This window comes from Eutrigla gurnardus (genome assembly GCF_963514095.1).
Source record: "Eutrigla gurnardus genome assembly, chromosome: 16".
In the NCBI taxonomy this organism is placed as follows: Eukaryota; Metazoa; Chordata; class Actinopteri; order Perciformes; family Triglidae; genus Eutrigla; species Eutrigla gurnardus.
In genome coordinates, this window is record NC_139927.1 from 12,424,259 (window position 1) to 12,446,048 (window position 21,790).

At 39.4% G+C, this 21,790-nt stretch overlaps 1 protein-coding gene across 1 annotated transcript in view; it reads left to right on the plus strand.

Moving 5' to 3' along the window:
• The window catches only part of dlgap2b (discs, large homolog-associated protein 2b), a 58,231-nt gene that overhangs the window by 34,672 nt on the left and 1,769 nt on the right, over nt 1-21,790 (plus strand). Inside the window, exons 3-6 of the mRNA XM_084030515.1 lie at nt 7,019-8,172; nt 15,066-15,283; nt 17,382-17,535; nt 18,703-18,922. Coding sequence (XP_083886641.1) covers nt 7,019-8,172; nt 15,066-15,283; nt 17,382-17,535; nt 18,703-18,922 — 1,746 coding nt within the window. The remainder of the gene's footprint in view (nt 1-7,018; nt 8,173-15,065; nt 15,284-17,381; nt 17,536-18,702; nt 18,923-21,790) is intronic.

Consider the following 21,790-nt stretch of genomic DNA (forward strand, 5'->3'; position numbering starts at 1 on the left):
ATTAATGGCAGGTGTCACTGGTGTAACGTTCTATGAAGAGTAGCATTCGATATAGTTTTAAAGTGGCTTGATGTTAATATTGAGTTTAAATACAATAGTACAGATTTTGTCCGACTATGCAAAGGGTTTAAAACTACTGGGATTTGACAGCTCAACTCATTCACATTCACCTAGCAGATGAAATAGCAATGCTTGACAAAGTCTGTGGTTGATCTTGAATTGTTGCTCTATTTTCGAGTTATTAGTACAGTGCATGGATCCTTCTCTGCCTTTTTTATTAAACACCTGTCAATTTCGATGTGCTCACCTTCTACTATATTTAGCTTTACCTTGCCATTTTTATTCACTGGGTGAACACACTGATACTCATACCAATTAAGCGTACACACAAAAGCCAAGTTTCAAAATTTAGTTCATGAGAAAAAATCGTTAAAAATAAAGAAATCTGTGTTTTAATAATACCAAAATTATGTGAGACTGAAGATGAGAAATAACATTCAATTTTGATCAACAGTAATCCTGGAGTGGATGTATTTATGGATTGAAGAAGGGTTCATGCTAAAGTAATCTCAGATAATTGCAGTGCAGCCATAATCTACATCTGTTTAATGATTAATTCATCAACTGAAAACATTTTAGCACCTTCTTGGACATTTATTTTCTTCCTTCGGTTTGTCAATGGTAAATGATTTATGTCAAATTGACTCTACTTGAAATGAATTGGTTGATAGCTAAAGAGACCAATCTGGGTTGAAAGATTAGTCTCTAAACAGCTGATTATGGGGTAATCAAACCACCTCGGGAGAGTTTATGTAATCAGACTGCTGGTATGATTGTAGAGAGAAAATGCAGATCAGGCTGACAGTGATACAGACACCCCTCTGTGGGTGCAAACAGATGTTTTGGGTGTTCTACTTTATTATTTCATGTTGCCATGTATATTGTTGTATGTATCTGTTTCTGACTGGTATAAACAAGGGATTGACCATATAATGTGAACGTATTTACAATATAGTGCAAGCCAGAAGAGGATGATTTGGAAACCTTTTTGATGGAACTATTTGTAAGACATGGAGGAGATATGGTTGCGGGTATGGTACGCCTGTACTACTGAGCTGGCAATAGCATTCAGATGAAACTGCTGTCACCTCAAGTCACGTGTCACTTGAAATCCAGTAACTTCTAGCACCACCCGGAGGTGTAAAATTAGAGGGAGAAAAAACAGATTATTGTCTTGAGAAAATAAAACCGAATGGATCTCAGACAGGTATTCAAATATTAAGACCATCCTCTGACTCATACTCAATACGTGTACTATTGTTTCAACATACTTTTGTGTTAATAAACAGGAGTATGTCCATTTTTGGACGCACTGAACTGCAATTACCACATACTTTCCTGAGAGCCTTGGAAACTGATAACCATGGTAACACTTGCCAACCTCATATGACCAAACGATGATTCGTGAGCTTAACTAATTTAAAAATGTATATTGCATGTAGCGCTGATAACCATGGTAACGCTTGCCGACCTCATGTCACCAAACAATGATTTGTGAACTTAACTAATAAAAAAAAATATATATATATATTTATATATATATATTACACCTAGTGCTGATCACAGACTGGCTCTACGGACGTGACTTGTATCTTCTCTGGTGGGGAAGGAGCCAGAGCTGGTGCAGGAGGTGGAGTGGTACCAAGTAGATATAGTTGGTAGCACTAGTCACAGCATTAGTTCTGGAACTAAACTCCAGGACAGGAGCTGCCTTTTTTGGAGTTGCCCAGGGTGAGAGGCAGCAGGACAGAGGGATGCTCATGAGCCACCAGCTGAGTGCGAAATGTTTGTGCTTTCCCGGGCGAATGAGAGGATTGCGTCGATGCGAGTGGTACTTTTTTGCTGGACTTTTGTGCTAGTCATGAAAAAACAAAACAACATGTTCTAGCATTAAAAGGTTCATTAGTGAAGACCCTAGGCCAAAGACTGATGATCGGCTTTGTGGTTACTTATTGTCAGATCTACGGCCATATGTCTTTATGTCAACTGATCACCATCTGGTGGCAAGGTTGATCAGATAGCGGAGGAGGCTGCTGGACAGACCTGGTAAGCTCCAACATGTCGTGAGGGTGAACTGGGACTGTCTGGTGGAGGCCCCTGATCACGAGGTCTTCATCTTCATTTTCCGTGCATCTCAGCGGAGGCTGGGAACATGGAATCTGAGTGGGCCATGTTGAAAGCATCCACTGTGGAAGCAGCTGCTAGGAGTTGTGGGCGGAAAGTCGGAAGTAGGCCTTTCGGGCTTGACTGGCCCATGGGTCTCCTTAAACAGCAGACAGGTACTGTTAGGCCAGAAGTGCAGCAGCAGCTGTTGCTGAAACAAAAACCCGGGCATGGGAGGAGTTTGGGGAGACTTTCTTTTGAAACAAAAAATCAAAAGATGAATTTACAATTAAACAGTTGTGACGCCCGTTACATAATGTTAGTAATATAAGAAGGTTTGCAAAGGCTGATTGCTAATTATTTATCCTAAAATTACAATAGTTAAGTTGTTATTAAACTATTATTTGAACACAAGCCAAGATATTTTTTTGAACCTTAACCAAGTAGTATTGTTACCTAAACCAAGTTTCATACAAACCATGTGCTATTGTGCATTTTTGCAAAGGTGAAATGAGGCTGATATGAAATATATTCATGAAATAATTCGACATTCAATGTATTCGTGGTTTTCAGAAACATACAATGCAAAAAAAAAAATTCTGATGAATGAATTTAAAGTAACACAGCTTGAGCGAACCAGATAATGTAAAACGCTTAACATAAAATGTTTTGGTCGGCTGTTTTTTAATGGGTTCCTTCCTTACTGTAAGTGAAACTGCATTTGAACTATATGCTGATGGATGTTCAGCTGCTGTGGTGAATGCAGCCTATATTGTTTTCCACAATGATACCAGCATATTGTCTGATGATCTGTGTTTGCGAGAACATGTTTGGATTAGATTATAGTGTATGTAACAGAGCATGGCATAGGTGCACACACACATACACACTCAATCTCTTTGTGCATTCATTACTATTGTTAGGTTTCATTTGACACATTTTGTTACCTCAGTAACCGTTGATGTCATCTACTTCAACGCGGTGAGTTTGAGAGATAATGAGGGGGAACTTCAGAGAGCTATGATCATGGAAATGAGACAAAGAGAGGAACACAGAAGGATCGTATAATCACTTTACAATAATTACTACAATAAAGCTCTACAACACCTACTGCGTCCCATGGTTACAAACAGTGTTTTAATATTAATCAAAAATGTACAACCTCCGCTAAAATAGAGGCAGCAAAGAAATGTGGAAATTCATAATTTATGTGACTGATTACACCCTGTAATGACTAAGTGGGTTTAAATGTCTTCTACTGTAGTTAAACCAAAATACAAAGTAAGGCAATCAAATGAAAACAATAATTACATCTACTCAGTGATACTGTAAAAACCTAGAGCCCAACAAATCTCACTGAAAGTGGGTTTTAAGGGTTAGTGTTTCCCAACTTGTTCTTTGAAAGGGATGTAGTCTGCAGGTCCCTGGGTGAGAGACATTTACATTGTGTAAGCCACTATTAAAAGATATGGAGAATGATAATATGGGTTGGAAATCCATCATTCATTTGAACACTACACATTTCAGCACAATTTGTAATAGTGCACAAAACAAGGCACCCCATAAGGAAAATCAAGCTCAAGTGTCTGTGTCATATTACATACTGTAAGTGTCTTTCTTTTTTTTTTTGAGACGGGATCCACCCCAAACAACCTTGACAATCCTATTACAGTTCCTGGGTTTTCAGCAGTGGTTGCCATGGCAACTGTGCATTTTATTTCTGGCTCCCTTGAAATGGTGTGTGAGATCAGAGATCCCAAATGTTATGTAAGACGATGTTCACTGTTCCAGACTGGGGTATCCTGCTGCAGAGAACTTAAAGTAATTAATTACAGGGGAATGGCAGACACTCAAAGCACGTCAACATCGTCTCCCCGTTTAACTTACAGCTTTTATTACATACCGGTACGATGTAGGCTGTAATTATTATGCAGGCAGCTAAACATGATGACGAATGCCTTTAATAACCCAGCTCATTTTGTTGAAGAGTTCTGTTATAGGTGTCTTCTTCTATCGCGACAGCCATAGAAAAACAGAAATCATGACCAAGATGAGTCCGAGAGGGAGGAAATAATAATCAACATTAGTGGTGCCTTTTGACGATGGTACATTTATAATGCACTGGGTTTGGGAATAATGGATTAACTTTAACGGGATTACAGGACAAACTGAGGCATCAAGTTAGGATTTAAATAAGTAGCTAATCGCTTGTTGGATAAGGGGATTTTGTTACTCAAGTAGTCAAACATTTTCAGTATTATGCAATTCTGAAGAACCTTTCATTCTTTAAATTTCATAAACAAAATTAAGAAAATGTCAATAAAGCCAAGAGAAGGGTTTTCTGTGCTAGTATTTCAACAGAAAACGCCATAGAGATCGCTCATTCATAAGCATTTTCATTACATAACAAATGAGATACCACCAGCTGCAGACCCACAGGACTGATCCTATTGACTCACAGTATTTCTCACATACTAATTATAAAACTTGCATGTTGTCGTGTGTTGTGCGCAGCCACTGTGTCCTCAAAGCTTTGTTACTATAAGTGCAGGTCTGTTGCTCATTTTCAACGGCGTACAGTGCCCACAGTATTCATTAGAGAAATTGGGAGTGTGGTCTCATTCTGTAGAACCATAGTCTCCACATTTAGAGGCAGCACAAATAGAAATGACGCTATCACAATATCACGTGGAGTGGAATGAATTGAAAGGAAATTGCCTTGATGTAAGTGCAAGCATTTAACATATTCCTTTCTCATTTTCAACGTTAACAATAAATGTTGGAAATAATAAATGAAGAGCCATTGTTTCATTGCTGAAGACCATATAGAAAAACTGATGGGAGGCAATCACCATTAAGCTCCTTCCAGAGAATGGCACAGCAAAAGGATTTAGGTTATGCTGCACTTTTTAACCCCTCTGTATGTAAAATCTAGTAATTCTATCATCATAAAGTCTCTTTGAAGTAGTGATAGGTCTTCTCGATATAATAAGCTACAGGTAATAAGAACTGGTTTGTGCTTGAGAAATAATAACTTCATCACAGGTTCCAGAGGAATTAACTCAATTTGTTGAGTCATCTCCATACTGCTTATCGAATGTATAAAACAAACTTGCGCACAAAAAAAAAAATACATATTGCACACCATTTCGACAAACATACTAAGAAAAATGTGCAGTGAGAATGTGACCACCTTGTGCATGCTTCAGACCAAGCATACGTAAGGTTTTCAAAAGAGAGTTGTGAGTAATATATTGTGGATATAACATTTTAAAAGCATTAATTTAAGTGAAATTTAAAATGATCCATGATTGATGACTTTAAGCATATTTCTTATTTACATTCAGGCCATTATTTCCCTGTGTCAACAATATTTCATTTTTATTTTGAATTGTGAAGCACTTTGTAAACTCTGTTTTAATACAAGCTCTAAAAAATAATCATATGTCATCCTGCTGATGTTTAATAATGATGATTGAAATATTGTGCCACAATGGTTTACGAGTACATGTGATGAATTATTGTTATGGGTGCTATCAATAGCAATGGTCATGCGTAATGACAGCTGTTCTGAACCTTGCAGAGAGTTTATGAGTGGTGGAGCTTTCACAAGTATCAACATGAAAAAAAACGTTTCTACATTAATTTGCATGACAGATCCATTGCTAACTGCAGGAGTGGAAATGAAGAGTGTGCATGTGTGTCCAGTTCCACAATTACTGAGTCAGAATCAGGTGTACGTTCGGCTTTTAAAAAATCAACACAGTTTTAAGCATCCGTCCTGTGGTCTTTTACCTTATAACACAATTTGGCAGCAAAACCAGGCGTTTTGCAGCAGCTTTGCTTCTGTATGTCAGAGGCAATATCTGTTTGAAATAGTATATTAAGTTAATTTAATCCAGCTGCCTTCAATAGTTATCATTATTGTATTTTGGAGCATTGTATTAGTCTTTAGATATTACTTCAAATGATCATAATGTATTGAGCAACAACCATTGTTAGTAAACTCACTCCTTCCTCATTTGTTATTGACAAGTTATTTAAATGGAAATCTATCAATATTCTAATATTAATCCCCTTTTTTCATTCATGTTCATCAGTGTCTTGCTAATGAAAATTACCTACAGTAAATATGCTGGTCTTTCCCTATTAACATTTTAAATACCATAGAAAGAAAATGTTAAAGGACAGATTCCTTTGAAATGTGTGAAGATATTCCAGTAGATTATCCAAGTCATCATAGCTTGAAGGAGATCATCAGTATATAACAAATTATACAGAAGTTATTTATTTGTATTGAGCTTTAAAACTTCCAAGCTGTTTTAAGGGCAGAAGTGGAAATACTTATTTTCAGATGAGATAAGATTTGACATGGTGTATCATTAAATACAAGTGCAAACCATTTGCCTCTAGAAGAATGCCCCAGATTTCTACTTGACTTTAAGGGTGAAGATATTGCTTGAGTACATCTGTGCCTTCATACTATATTAAAAGCAGCACAATGATTATTGTCATGTTTGTCTCTATTGGAGCAGATTAATCCACATTTGTGACTCCATCAGAGGTTAACAACTCGCTCTGTTCACTCTAATTAACAAACAATATTTTCATTTAGAAATAAATTATACTTCCATGCATACAGTTATACTGTAATTACAATTTAATACTGTAACAACTTCACACTTACCATTGCAAGAAAGTTCACTCGCATTTTAGGTCCCTCGGTAAACTTTCTGGAAACAGCATAAAGTGGGAGGATGAAATATTTACATACAGCAATCAGAACAAGTCTCTCTCCAACTCGCTTGTAACTTAATTCTTTGTTTTGTCTTTTTTATCGCCTTCTCTAAAACAGACCAGAAGTTTTCACCTTGGTCCCCGTCTCGAAAGTTCAATGAAGGCAGACGCCTCCCCCAAGCCAGGAACATGAAGGGCTTATCGGGCAGCCGTTCCCAGCACCAGATCCCTTTACCCTATGGCTTGGACTACGACCCCCACGTCCATGACCTCCACAGTCACCATGGCTCTGACTCCCGCCACCCGTCCTACCTGCTCAGCCCCACAGAGAGCTGCCCCATGGACTTCCACCACCGCTACTCACCACGCAGCTCCATCCACTCTGACTGCATGATGATGTCCCCTGTCATGATGCCCCCAGTAGCTGTGCCTGACCACATTTCCAGCAGCACCTTCCCCAGAATGCACTACAGCTCTCAGTATTATGACTCAGCCACACGGGATGACTGTGCTGCCATCACAGCCTCTGCCACCTCCCCAGCTGTTGCGGCCGCTGCAGCCGCGGCAGCCGCCTCCTCCCATCTCACTGGCACCAAGGGCAACCGACTTCCTGCTAACCTACTAGACCAGTTTGAGAAACAACTGCCACTACACCGCGATGGCTTCCACACATTACAGTACCAGCGCACCTCCACCACCACCGAGCAACGCAGTGAGAGTCCTGGCCGCATCAGACACCTTGTTCATTCTGTCCAGAAGCTCTTCACCAAGTCCCACTCCCTGGAGGGATCGTCCAAGATGAACGGCACAAAAGGTGATATTATGGGAGGTGGAGGAGGGGGTTATCACCATCACAGCCACCACTCCACCAAACATGGTAGCAAGAGGAGCAAGAGCAAAGAACGCAAGCACCGCTCCGGCGGCTGGTGGAGCTCAGACGATAACCTGGACAGTGACAGCACCTACCGCACACCCAGTGTCATGTCGCGGCACCATGGGGAACATGTCAGCCACTGCTACCCAGATTCCATGCACAGTCACCACTTTGGGGACCTGTCACTCAAGACCTCCAAGAGTAACAATGATGTCAAGTGCTCTGCCTGCGAGAGCATGGCCATGGCGCCTGAGGGCAAATTCATGAAGAGAAGCTCCTGGTCGACACTGACAGTCAGCCAGGCAAAGGAGGCCTATAGGAAATCATCGCTAAATCTAGAGAAACCCATGATGCACTCGGACCTCAAGCCTTCATCGCGGACATGTCACTACCTGCAGGTCAGTGTTGCTTATCTTGCTTTAATGTATGAGGTGCTTTAATTTATGTTTAAAATGGACAGGAAAAAAACAAAAGAGAAAAGCTGGATTAAGGCTATGCTATACTGTATGTAGATAGTAACCTTAGTGTTTGGAACCTCTGAAATTAAATTGTATGCTCCACCATGTCACCATATATAAAAATGTAAAATAATTAACAGTAATATATACATGAAAAATGACTGTAATTGTTCTACTTACTATGCATTGTCAATTCTCAATGCAACCTTGACATACAGTAACTGCTGCTCTTTGTTCAAAAAATTAATTAGGATTATTTTCATTGTTGAATATCTTTCTCTTTAGATAAGGCTAACCACAAAATACAGTATTTCATGGTCAGTAAATGCATAGAAATCCAGGAACTGAAAATATAACACAATAACTAAGATCGATATTCACTCATCACACATAAAGGACCTTCTCAGTAAAAAGGAGTGATTGATGTATTGATCAGAAATCCTGCCAGGGAGGCCTATTGGGTTCCACCTTTCTTTCTGTTACTCTCCCATGGGCAATTGCAGTGTCCATTTATAGGAGCCAATATATTTAACCAGGATTCCCTTTTGTGTAGTCACCTCAGGGAGCTATTGTCTCTGAAGATGTACAGATCAATTGAGTGAATCAATGTCATGGTGGAAGACTGAGAACAAAGGGCTACCTGAGTTTGGTTGCAATGTAGAAAAACACACAGGTTTGGTGTCTAAACAAAAATATATACCGTTCAGTCATGTAGGAGGTTGCACACAATAAATATACAGTTTGTCAGGCCTCCGCCTTTACTAACCCACGGACACATTAAGAGACTGGACTAGTTTAGCGATAGGTACTGGCCTCAAAAATGCAGTCAAAAGCCACGCCTGAGGTTACAGCCATCTTTGATTAAATTTCTTTTCATTTTTAATATTCAGCACTTAGCAAATGCTCTCATCCAGAGTGACTCAGAGACAGTGCAGCATTAGAATATTGTGAGCTAGGGGTGGGCGATATGGCAAAAATATCATATCACAATTTTTTTCAGGCAGGATCACAATCCACGATCTTATCACGATTCTTTTTCATGTTGGTTTGTAAGACTATTTAGCAAATTACTGAACAGTACAACCAAACTAATTTCCCTATTTAAAAAAATATAGCCCTACAAAGTAACAAAACTGAAAGAATAACAGACCATTTAGGCCAAAGTACCTTTTCGAACAGATTTTAATCAAATTTGCAAGTGCAATTCTGCAAAGTATGAACATTTAACAAGAATTTTAAAAGGTAAAACAACATTATAAATAGCTAATTCTTTTTAGAGACCAACTCCTCCGTGTTGTCCTCCATGCCGCTTGTGCGCTGTATACAAGCTGTCCGTAATCCCTCAGCATAGTGGCAAAGGTGCAACGGAGTATTAGGGCCACTGTAGTTTAAAAAAAACAAAAAAACAAAAAAACGCTGAATGTGCGCTGTAGCACGATACTAACGATCTCTCTGTAAAGGCAGATTGCGGAGCGATTTGAGACATTTTGATTGTTCACGATCTAATATCGTCATATCGCACACCCCTACTGTGAGCTAAAATTCACATTTTAAAAAGCTTCACATGACACATGACAAATATTAGCAACATGGCGACAGGGATTTCAGCATCCACTAAAAAAAAGGACATCATCAGGCTTTCATAGCATATTTAGGGGCTGGCTGTACGTTCCAAGAACACTTTTCTATCAGAAGAAGTTGGCCTGGACTCCCCTCTTAACCCATTATGAAAATGGTCTACTGCTTGTAATGGGGACGAGAAGAGCCGAAGTGGTTGGCCATTATTAAAGCTTGCCCCAACTCCCCCTCAAGATGATGTATGCATCTACCTACATTGCATTAATCCTGCTCAAGCCCTATTTTTCACATTGTGTGCTGCTATGAATGTGCTTGCCCTGACATAATCACCCAAAATGCAAAAGGTTGTTGGCCACACACTTTACAACTCAGTTTTATACATGCATTTTAATCAAATATTACTGTCAACCCTGGTTTTACTGATGGCAGTGTATGATGCTGCTCTCATACAAAGCTTATGCATTTCAGAGGTTGAATCTTTGCCCAGTGCATGCACGTTGATACTATTTGAAGTGCACTATTACAGACAAACAGCAGTTGTTTGTGTGCCATTAGGACAGGAAGACTCGGTCAATACTGAGGCTCTCTCACTGGCATTTGAAAAGCTTAAGTGTCAGCAAGCAGAGACTTTGCAGCTGCCACATGGGCACATTCTGCACCGAGCGCATCCACAATGAGAGCCTTATTCAGTGGAATACGTGAGGGGAGATCTGTACAAAGGTGCTGTGGTCACCGCTCTCTGTGCTCATCAGATATGATCTATTTGATGTGTCTGGGGTCCTTTGGATCTGTGTTCACTTGCGATGAGGAGGACAGGTCTACATTGGACAAGTTGTTGACATAATCCTGTTTCAGTAGGTGGCAAGTTTTCAGGCTAGTCTCCTAACCCCACAACCTCAGTGCTAGTATGAAGCTTATGTTTAACAAAATGACTATAACACACGCTGGGGGGGGGGGGGGAAAACAACTAAATGTTACTGTGGATCATGGAACATCAACAGACACAGAACATCTCCAGGAATTAGCCTTCCAATTGTCAGTTGCTGTTTGCATAAACACTGCACTCAAAGATGGCCTCTCCTGATTTCAATGAGCGAGAGAGAGAGGGATCAGCTAGAGAGTGAATGAAGAAAGGGAGCAGCGAACATATGGTGAATCAAGAGAAATTAAACAGTATTTTCAGAAAAAGAAGAACACATAAGAAGGGTCTCTGTCGATACAGACACCACCAGACACTTATAGTGGGTTGTGAGCGATGATTGAGAGGGATTATTTTTGCAGTCTATATATTCATAAATGCCCGCATTTTACACCTTCAACAGGATTAAGCTGGGAAAACAAAGCGTAAATAAATAATGGTTTGGCTGGGTCCCAATATCGTGAAGCATGTTTTGAAGGTGAGAAACAGTGTGCAGTTAAGGTAAGCTGTGCAAGGCTTCTGCAGTATTCCATAACTCATCTTGCTTCAATCAATCATATGTTTTTGCCCTTCCTTGTCTGAAAAGTAGCCAGTGCAGTGCTCTCCCTTTAGTGTAATAATGAAATTTCTCTCTGGCGATGGCAGGGAATTTGGAAAGATTATCTGGGGAGGAACTTTGTCTCCTCTTGATGTCTCTATTAGAGTATCTACTGCGACATCCCTAAAAGGTGGAGCTGGTGTCCTCCCTATGATATACAGCGGCCATTGCAACAAATTATGTCTCCTGGGGCACCCTGCATTTGGAGAGTGTGCTACTATATGCCCAGATAAACCAACAGAGCATTTATCTATAAATACATGCCACAGATAAAATAACAGACTTCAGTAATAATCCGCACTCCTGTCAATGGGGTGTTTAACATCTGGCTCTAGCTTACAATTATAAGAAGTAGGTGACTAAGCTTTCAAAACCTACTTCAGAATGAAGTAGACTGTATTCAGTGTCACAAATAACATAGTTTATCACTTCAACAACCGACAACTAGCCAGAACACTGTTGGGGGAAATTCGTGTTCTCACTGTTCTTAAAAGGTCACTGTTTTTTGTGTGCAAGACAATATACATTATCATTTAGAAAATTATAATTTTTTGTTAATTGTTTATGTTTTCTCAGTGTTTAGTACCAATAAAAAGTAAAACTAATGATGGTGTAAAGCAACTGGCTTGTATAGCTGCCTCACAGGCACAGCTGGACATACTCCTTCAGGTATAACATTAAATAAACACAAAAATTAGCCCTGTAAACTACAGCCTCCGACAATCAATGGTCATGCATTAGAAGGAAAATGATTCATTTATTGCTGTATTTAAGCCTGATTAATTTAGTTTCCTGACAATTGCTGTATTTTATTCCATGAGGATAAATGTATCCATAGCAGATTAGAGTGCGTGATAGTTTTACTGATAGGTCTTTGAAGGAAGACAGAAGCAGGTCAGCTCATTTTCATGTTACCGTTACAAGTTAGGCAGAGTTGGAAAGTACTCCTAATATCACAACATAAGCAAAACAGATAACCATCATTCATTTTACACATTTTTCCTACACTGCTGTTGTATACAACAACACTGGGGTGAGCCATGCTGCCCAAGAAGATTCAAAGAAGAGTTCTAGTAGCATATGGTCTACATGCTTCCAAAGCCTTCTCATCTTGACTTCAAAAACATTTTGGGAGAGACATCTGAGTAAAATATACTAGATTAATGATGGTCGAAAGCTGTTATTATTATTTGCATCTCTATATCAAGTGTATTTTACTAAAATATAGAGATGCAAATAATTGCACCTATTGCTTTGGACAATCATTCATTTTTTACTAGATTAATCGTGGTTGAAAGTAATTGCCGCTGTTATTTGCACCTCTAAATCTCACTTAATTTTCCGTACTTTGCAACAATGAATCTCCCTCTCTGCCCTGCTGAAGTGTGCCGTCAAGTCAGGAAGAAGAATACTGGGTGTTCAAGGAAAAGCACGGTCGAGAAGAACAGATAGGGAGAACAGATGTGATAAAGAAATCATTTCTCCACCTTCATCCACTAAGCTATTTGTGAGCAATTCAGCAACAACAAAGCTATATGATTAGACAGAGTGAATAAGTGTCAGAGCATTAGGGACAGCCCTGTTGCCTGGAGCTGTTGTTTCAAGAGCTGAGGCTGCCCGGTCCACTGGGACAACTGCTCCAGCTGCACCACACACTGACATAGTGTTGTACTTTATACACGACTCAATAAATATTGTGCCAGAGCATGTAGACTGTGACACATTGCCATAGTAAATTACCATCTTCAGAAACACAAAATCTCACTGTGTCTGTGAGGGGCATTGATTTCGAGTATATATAATATATATATATATAATATAATTTAGGGTAATTGTTAAGTTGTATTCAACCTTGATTTCTATGACATCAAAATCTGATTTAAACCTACTTGTTTTAAGAACACAGATATTGGTTATGTGCAGACGTAGCATACACACAGTGAACAGTAATCAGCACACAATCACTTAATCACTATGTTAATCCTGATGCTGTAATGTTAAGAACAGTCACTGTTTACTCGAATATGTAACACGAAAACCTATTCATGCCACATGATGTCATGGCTGTGTTTATACACATATTTAATTGTTGATGATTTCTGTAGTTGTTGATCACATTCAGGTACGTTTTCTTTTTGTATTAGAATCTGTTGTATTATTAATGGCAGTGTGCTGATTTAAAAGTTGCAGCCCTAGCCTCAGGGATATGATATGCAGCCTTAGCGCTGCAAGCATAAAAATATATAAACTGCAACACTGCCAAGAGTGTGAAATTCATTTAATTTCTTTTGTCCAAATCCTTGAAATAAGTATGCCCATGTTTTGAAGTGAAATATTCTCAAAGGTTGTTTTATCGTTCCCATTCAACTGATTTAATGATGCCAATGTAAAGTAGTATTTGAGCTACTTTTACATTACTTTTATTCCAACCCATAAACATGGACTCTATTAAAATGAATGAATGGAAGGCTGTGGATATTATTAAGGTTGTATAGTTGTTGAAATGCTGACATACTGTTGACATAACTGGCAAAACTGGGAAACTTGATATTGATTAGAATTTATTTAAAGTTCTATGACTTAAAAAATGCACCAGACCACAAGTTGTTTGAAAAATTACCTCTTTCATCAATTTTGACAGAGAACTTCTACTTCTATTACATTAGCCTTGCTACTAAGGTCGAGTTTATAACCCACAGCAATGTTGATTTAACTCTTAACTTAACAATTCCCTCACAGTGCACCTTGTTATTACCACACACTTAAAAGCATAGATGGAACAAAGCCATCAGAATTTGGATACTTGAAAAAAATGTCTGAATGCAAATGCATTATGTAGCAAATAGGCAATGACTTAAGATGGCATGAAGTCAGACTGTGTGTGAATGTATCAGCACTATGGAGAGAAAAAGAGAATGTGTTCATTCTTCTGGACCATGGACAGAGCACAGTGAAGCAGCTTCTTGGTTGCCCTCCGGGGTTCACATGCAGCAATAACACGACAGGAAAACAAATTTGCAATTACTCCAAAGTCTGTTTCATTATTCTAGACAAATACAAGGATTATGCGTTTGTTTGAATAGATCTAAGAGAAACAAAAAATAAATTAAAATGTTAACTTCCAAAAATTATAAATCGTATTTAAAATAATAAAGTTAAATTGATTTCACTTTGTAATGCTTTACTTCCAACACTTGACTTGACTGTGGTACACACGACCAGTGTCTCTTGTTGATCAGCTACTATTTTGTTAAGTTCCATAGTTGCTTTGATTTAAACCATTTCACAAATGACTGTCCATGTTTTTTAATTAGAAGTGGCTGCTGCTGGTCGCAGACAGGAACTTAGCTTCGAGAAACTCACTTGATCTTATTCTCATGGGTGGAGTTGAGTTTAATTTGAGAACCCAGGCTCATAGGGGAATGGAATATAAGTGGAGTATGAAACTAGGGATGTGAATCAGCTTAATTTTTTTGTTTAGGGAAAAACCAGCCAGAGCTTATCTGACTACTTCTCTGATAGAGTTCTCACACTCATTTGGCGAATTGGACCCCATTGAACTTGCAAATAATATCACTAAAGTAGCCCAATGTACAACACTGACTTTTGTCTCTGAGCAGTACAACCCACTGTTATGGGGTTTAACAAGACACCACAGCTCAACAGTAACCAAGAAATAGAACCTGATGGTTATGAATGTGTATGTAGTATTCAGTACTGCTATGTTATCTCCCTCAGGTGCCCGAGGACGAGTGGGGTGGATACCCAGGCGAGAAGGATGAGGAGATTCCGTGTCGACGGATGCGCAGCAGCAGCTATGTTAAGGCTATGGGAGAGGTGGATGATGAAAGTGGTGACTCTGAGACCAGCCCTAAGACCTCCCCGCAGAAGGCCATACGGCCTGATGCACTAGTCCTCAAATCAGCCATGCAGAGACACCATTTAGACTCCCAAAGGTAGGCCTGACTGCCTGGCTTGATATGTCCATGCCTAAGCTATGTGTCAATTTCAATGTATCACAATTTTTTTTCATGAAACCAATGAATGGTTAATGGATAGTGAGATGGTGTGCTGAAAATTACACAAAAGTTGTTAGTAATGGTTGGGGTTAAGCTTCACAGTGTTACACATTTACCCAAGCACAAAAAAACATATTCAAACGATTGTGGAGATGCAGGGCATTGTGTGCAAACCACTACACACACACTTCTGTAGTGGTTAAGGGATAATGAATTATGTTGGTAGACCCGAATAAAGGTTTTGGATATTTTGAAGTTTCATACAAAACTGACTTGCACTTCACCTCCTCATTACAACATGGTGTTACCTCTGTGGGGGGAAAAAAGTGGGTGGTAAAAACATATTCAGTGTTTTAAGGATGTGTTCCAAGAGAGGCCATTGAAATGGGTTTGTATAAAATCTAGACCTTGGCTTCAGTAAATAGGATCTACTTGGAAGTTTGAATTCAGAACCTTCGCCTTTTGAACCATCTAACGCAGACTCACTACTTTGTCGACATGCTGTCCAAGTAAAAGTGTTGTTTGCTGATGCCGCATAGCTGTCCCTGAGAGATAAGCAGAGGTTTTAAATGATTTGGTGATTGCAAGTGAAGTTGCTCGGCAATAAAATGAGAGGATGAGTTTTGCTTATTGTTCCTTACATCATATTGGGCATGTCTGGATTACTGTATTAAGCTGCTATTTAGAGCTGAGCTGTATTACTTGTTGGCTCATTTTATAACCACATCACTTACTTGCTCTTCAGCATTGTTGGCTAAGTATTTGACAGACAACTGTTTAATGAGATCAGGTAAAGTACTGCTCTGCTGCACGCTGCCAGTAACAAATTATTTTTTTACCCTTTTCATCTGCTAGTTTCAATATTTGCCCAACATCTTATACAGGCATTATTCCTCATGTCATCGCAGTGCTGTTGTTTAAATTTATTGAATGTCAGACTCAAGTGAACAGGCTTAAATGCACCTGACCTTACTGGATGAGGGAATCGTCAGATGGCAGGACATCTATTAAAGTTAGTGAATATTGTGTCATGGTATAGTGTCTGATGAGAAACTTAAGGTAGGAGAGATAGATGTGTTTGAAAAGCAATACAGAAGTTGAATACATTTCTTATTCCTACAAATAAAATAGATCAATTATTCAGGAGCCTCAAAAAAAAGCGTCACAATAATTATAATAAACAGTCGGTGGCCACCTTATTGTAGATCAGTGGATCCCGTTTTTCAAAAAAAAATATGACTTGTGGCCCACTACCTTTACTTAAAGAGCTGTTTTTTGCTGTACACTCTGGCTGATTGTCTTGTCTGTTTCACCTCCGACTACGTTGTGGATTTTAGCTGTACTTCACTGCACTACGGTAAAATGTTGAACCAATGAAGTGTTAAGATACTCTTAAATCATTTCCTAATCACCTACATGTTGTGACATGTATCTGTTGCCTAGTAAACCAGCGCAAATTACCAAATATTCTATTAAGTGTTGACCCAGAGGATGCTATTGCTTCACCATCACATTAGGTTTATCGTTGTTCAGGCTGTTTTTACTCAGTTTATTGTTCTCTGTAATTGTTCTTCTTTCTAAATCAGGCAGTGGGGCTTTCGGGTATACCCAAATTCCTCAAGCATTCGTCATCCTTACTGTCACTGAGTGCTCTGTGATATTTTATTTTAACCATCTTCTCATTTTTTAGCTCCTGGTGCAGAATGCAATAATATGTTGTTACGGCAGCTCTTAGCTCTCAGTGTTTCTCTAACAAGAACCACAGACACAAAGTCGTACACATTCTTTCAATAGTTTTGAGAGGGAAGACTGACACCTGGAGCTAAGGTAGATTTGCAATTCACTAAAAATAGCTAGATGTTAATCCCAGCAGTTCAAGTACTGTCGTGACTCAAGCTGCAAATGTTAAATCATGAATCATGAACTATACCAAACAGAAGAACAAACAGGACCATTGTTGTTAGCCAGTAGATGTTCCATGTGTGTCTCTTGAACTGTGCAATCATATCTATCCCTACCCCCTGTCCTTGTTCAGCCAGGGCTACCACTTGCAAACCACAAGAGATATGCGACCCCACCCTAGTGTCACGCTGGATCCTGCCGCCTTTCACCCCCCGCCCTTCCGCTCTCGCAACCAGAGCTACATGCGCGCTGTCAGCACCCTCAGTCAGGCTAGCTGCGTCAGCCAGGTGAGTTTAAACACATGCATGGCACAGAGGCAACAGCTGGAGACATTAATGGGAGCTTATGTAATGCTGTTATGTAGTAGCTTTGTGTAGAGTGCATTATAGAGACATTAAACATCCACAGGTGTCCATATTGGAGGTCCACAGCTGATTGTTAACTAGGCACTGCAGTCAATAACTAATGTGTGCTGTTTTGGACTGGGAATTGATTTAACTGAAAGTCTACACCTTAATCAGCTACAGACACACACTAATGTTGTTTACAGTTCGTTTTTTGTGTTACAAAGAAACGTAAAATTGCACATGAAAAACCAAGATACCCGCTTCACATCAGACAGTCTGTATCCTGATTTGGTACGCAAATATCTGAAATAGACCACTTTGAAATGATTCACCACTCTCCTGCTGTTGTGGCATGCCAGCTAATTAGCTGGCTAGGGATAGAAACACAGCGACTTCATGTCTAACCTCACACACCAACCTTTTCAGCGATCTTCCTTTTTCATATCCTGCTATGAATCTACACAGCTGGATCAATTGTGCAAGTCTGTTTTGGACCTCCATGGTGGCACAAGACGTGGTTGCTATGAAGATTTGTGACACAGCAAGAAACCCTCCATAAGGAGAAGGAGTAACAAGAGGAGGAGAGGTTTTGTCCAAAAGAAGGGTTGTACAATCAGCTTGAGCTGGTGCCAACTAAATGTTAGTGAAATCCAGCTCTATTCTGTAATATAATTTACTAAGTTAAACACTGCAGTAATAAGGGGGGAAAAGGAAATTATGATAGATAGCTCCTTCTTGTAGTGACATGATTTTGTTGCATGTTCTTAACAACAAATAAATTAATCTTGTGTCAGCTAGAATAATTTAGAATATGTGTAAGAGTTGTGAGATGAAGGATTTAGACTGCAGTGTACATCTTAGTTTTGGGGGTATAAACTGAATATAATGTTTTATAACACAAACTGAATATTTTTCTGATTGTTTTCTGTTGTCATCTGCCTTTTTTCATTTGATCTTGACATTTATTCAGTTTAAGGTCGGAATGACAGTGGCATTTCCTTATGCTAACACTCCTTCATATTTGCTGTGCAAAGGGGAAGAATCAAAGTGAGAAAGAGAAAGGAAGAGGAAAAATTAAGGACTGCTATTCCTGTTTTTGTCTCTCAGGTGAGTGAGACTGAGATCAATGGCCAGTTTGAGTCAGTTTGCGAGTCCGTTTTTAGTGAAGTAGAATCCCAGGCCATGGAAGCCTTGGACCTGCCTGGTTCGTTCCGCACTCGAAGCCACAGTTACCTCCGTGCAATTCAGGCTGGTTATTCCCAAGATGACGACTGCTTGCCTTCAATGACATCCTCCACTGTCACTTCAACTCTCAGATCCACAACAGGTAAAACAAACCCCCCCTAAATGAGAGAGGGCTTAGACTACATATCCTCATACATCCTATACATGCGCACAAACTCGACATACCTACATATGTACAGTGGGGAACCCTTGTGCTTCGGAGATGCCGGGCTGAATGATCCCAGTTATTTTTCTTTGGAAGCTATGGTGTGTGTGCCTCAGTTTTTGCCTCTGCATACTCCTGATTGTTTAGATGGATTTGCTTGTGTGTTTCTTTGCACGATTCACGCATCATTAGCCAAGCTTCTGGTTGGTCACTTGTGGTGTTGCCAAGCAGTAAATTAGGAAAAAGGGTGGGAGGGTCGCATAAACACTGACTTGGCAAAATACATGCTCACGGTACACAATGTTACAACACAGCACAGCCCCATTACATGGCATGCCTAAGAGGAACAGGCCCTACCCTAAGCATGCTAAACTGTGGTGTTATATATGTGTTGTGCGAAGCGTGTGAGTTACTTAGGGAGGGATGAAGACAAAAACAGGCCAGGGTTAGGGGAGCGGTAGGTTGTTGACATATTTGTGTTGAGAGGATACACGGGAAAAGCCTTCCACCTGTCCTCCCCTGCTCTGTTGCACCAAGACATTAGCATATGGGTTGCACCTAACCTGGTTATTGACCTCATAAAATGCTAAAAACAATCTTGTTACCAATTTAAGGTAAGTCAACAACTTTTATAGACTAGAACACGTGCACATACACACAAACACACACACACACACACATGCTGGTTGCACAAAAGAGCCGTCTACTGATGGTATGTACAAGCTTTTAGGAATCTAACATTCATTTATTTGCAGTATTGTTGTATTGTGTTGCATGAAACTCAAGCTTTTGAGCAGCAGTCTCCGTCAAAATAACTAAACAAATTGTGCATAGAGTTTAGTACAGGACTTCCAAAAGTTTATTAAGCTTAATATTATTGGTCATATTTTAGCTTTACAATTACAACACGAGGCAGAGGACTCTGGTTCAACATGTTCTGAAAACAGCACATTTTGTATATGGAATAATTATATGTCCTACATGCTGCTTTTGTAATACAAAAAGCAAGGATTTCGAGGTTTTGTGCAACACAGTGCAAGCAATAAAAAAAATAGCATTTCAGGTTCTTTGTGCAAGCAGAGTCTTGGCAGTAACTCCCTCACTAAGTGCGTTTGGTGTTTACATGCAAGAGTAAAGCTATGAACCCTATTGAAACATTTTTCTTTAATTACGTGCATTTTTAAATATTATGACCTGGATTTTTGTTGTTTTTGTACAATTTTCTGTCAATTTAATATTGGAGACATTTACACTTTTACTAATTTTGTGGATTGTGATTTCTTGTACAATCTGGACTTTTGTTTTTGGAATCCTTTCATCTTCAATTGGGTTTCCATCTACGATTTCTTCGATGACAGAAGTACTGAGGATAAAGGAGTGTTCTCCAATCCCACCGTCTTATTTGCTGAACTCTATTCATTTAACTCTCTGCTCCAAATCTGTCAGCTCTATGTGGACTAAAACAAGCAGTTGACTGTAAACTATGTTGTGAAGTTGTATTTTGAAGATTGGCATGATTCATAAGTTATAAAACTTCAGATAAGGTTATAGCAACCCAGAGGAAGGGTTCCCTGGATGGTGATTAATTATATACAGTACTGTCACCTCCCAGTCAAGCCATACTGTAAATTATATTTCTCCTTTGGTGTACTCTTTGCATTGTTCTGAGGGAATAGTGGCCTTAAAATCACATAAAGTAACTTAGGCTACCTTGGATAAGAAAAACATTGATTCCTGGAATCATGTTTTTATGTTAGTATTCAGTAATAGTTTATAATTGAATTGTAAGCGGCTTATGAACCAAACCTCATGTGAGGCTAGTGGGCCCTTGAGTGGGGAAGGGATCCCATGATGCTCCATAGGGCAGACGAGCAGCAAACCCCTCTCCATATGACCATCCATCTCTTGAAGGATAACCATGGGGAATGAACAACTGGAGGCATCAGTGATGATTGTTGCAGGTATTTTAATGTTGACACGCATACATATATCTATGTATATGTGTGTTTTTGCACTGCCTTCTCAGTAAAAATAATAGATACACAGAGTTTATATATATATAGTTGATAGAAATATCTCATTTTGTTATCTTAAGTAGCAAACACGGTTCCAAACAACTCACAAAACCTCAGACGCTTTGATTTCTTCTTAAAGCTTGATACCTATGAATATTGATCGCAGTAATGAAGGCGATGCTGGCTTTTGTGAGTTGTTTACCATGTTTTAAGTGTGCTTAGACCACATTGTAAGTGCAAATGTATGACAGATGTACTTCCCAAACTTTTCAGAATGTTTCCATATGGCAACCATAAAATAGTACTGAATGTTATCACATTACCACTGTCTCCAATCATTTGTGAGAGCAGCATGCGTCTGCTGTACATGTGTAAAATGTATTCTTTCTTTCTATGGAAATTTGACTTCTTTAAAAAAAAAAAAGGCCACATGTGGCACTCTAAGACTTGGCATTGAGTCTGTCAGCTGTCTTTGACTGTGGGATTGCAGCCTCTCCCTGGTGCAGCCCCGAAGGGGGGAGAGACCCCTCCCCTCACCGGGTTACTTAGTCCACATGGTCTAATCAGCCACCTTGGACGTGATATGTTCAATAGGGTTCATATCTGCTTCTTGACCCTGTGGGTTGTGATTCTTTTACTCCCTTTACATCTTTTCTTTTGCACAAAATGGCACAAAAATAAACATTTTGATATATTTTGAGAAAGGGTTCTCAGAAAATGGATTCATGGATTGACAATGATTGATGTATTTCATGTTTAATTCCACTCTTTGCTGGGCTGTGCAGTGAAA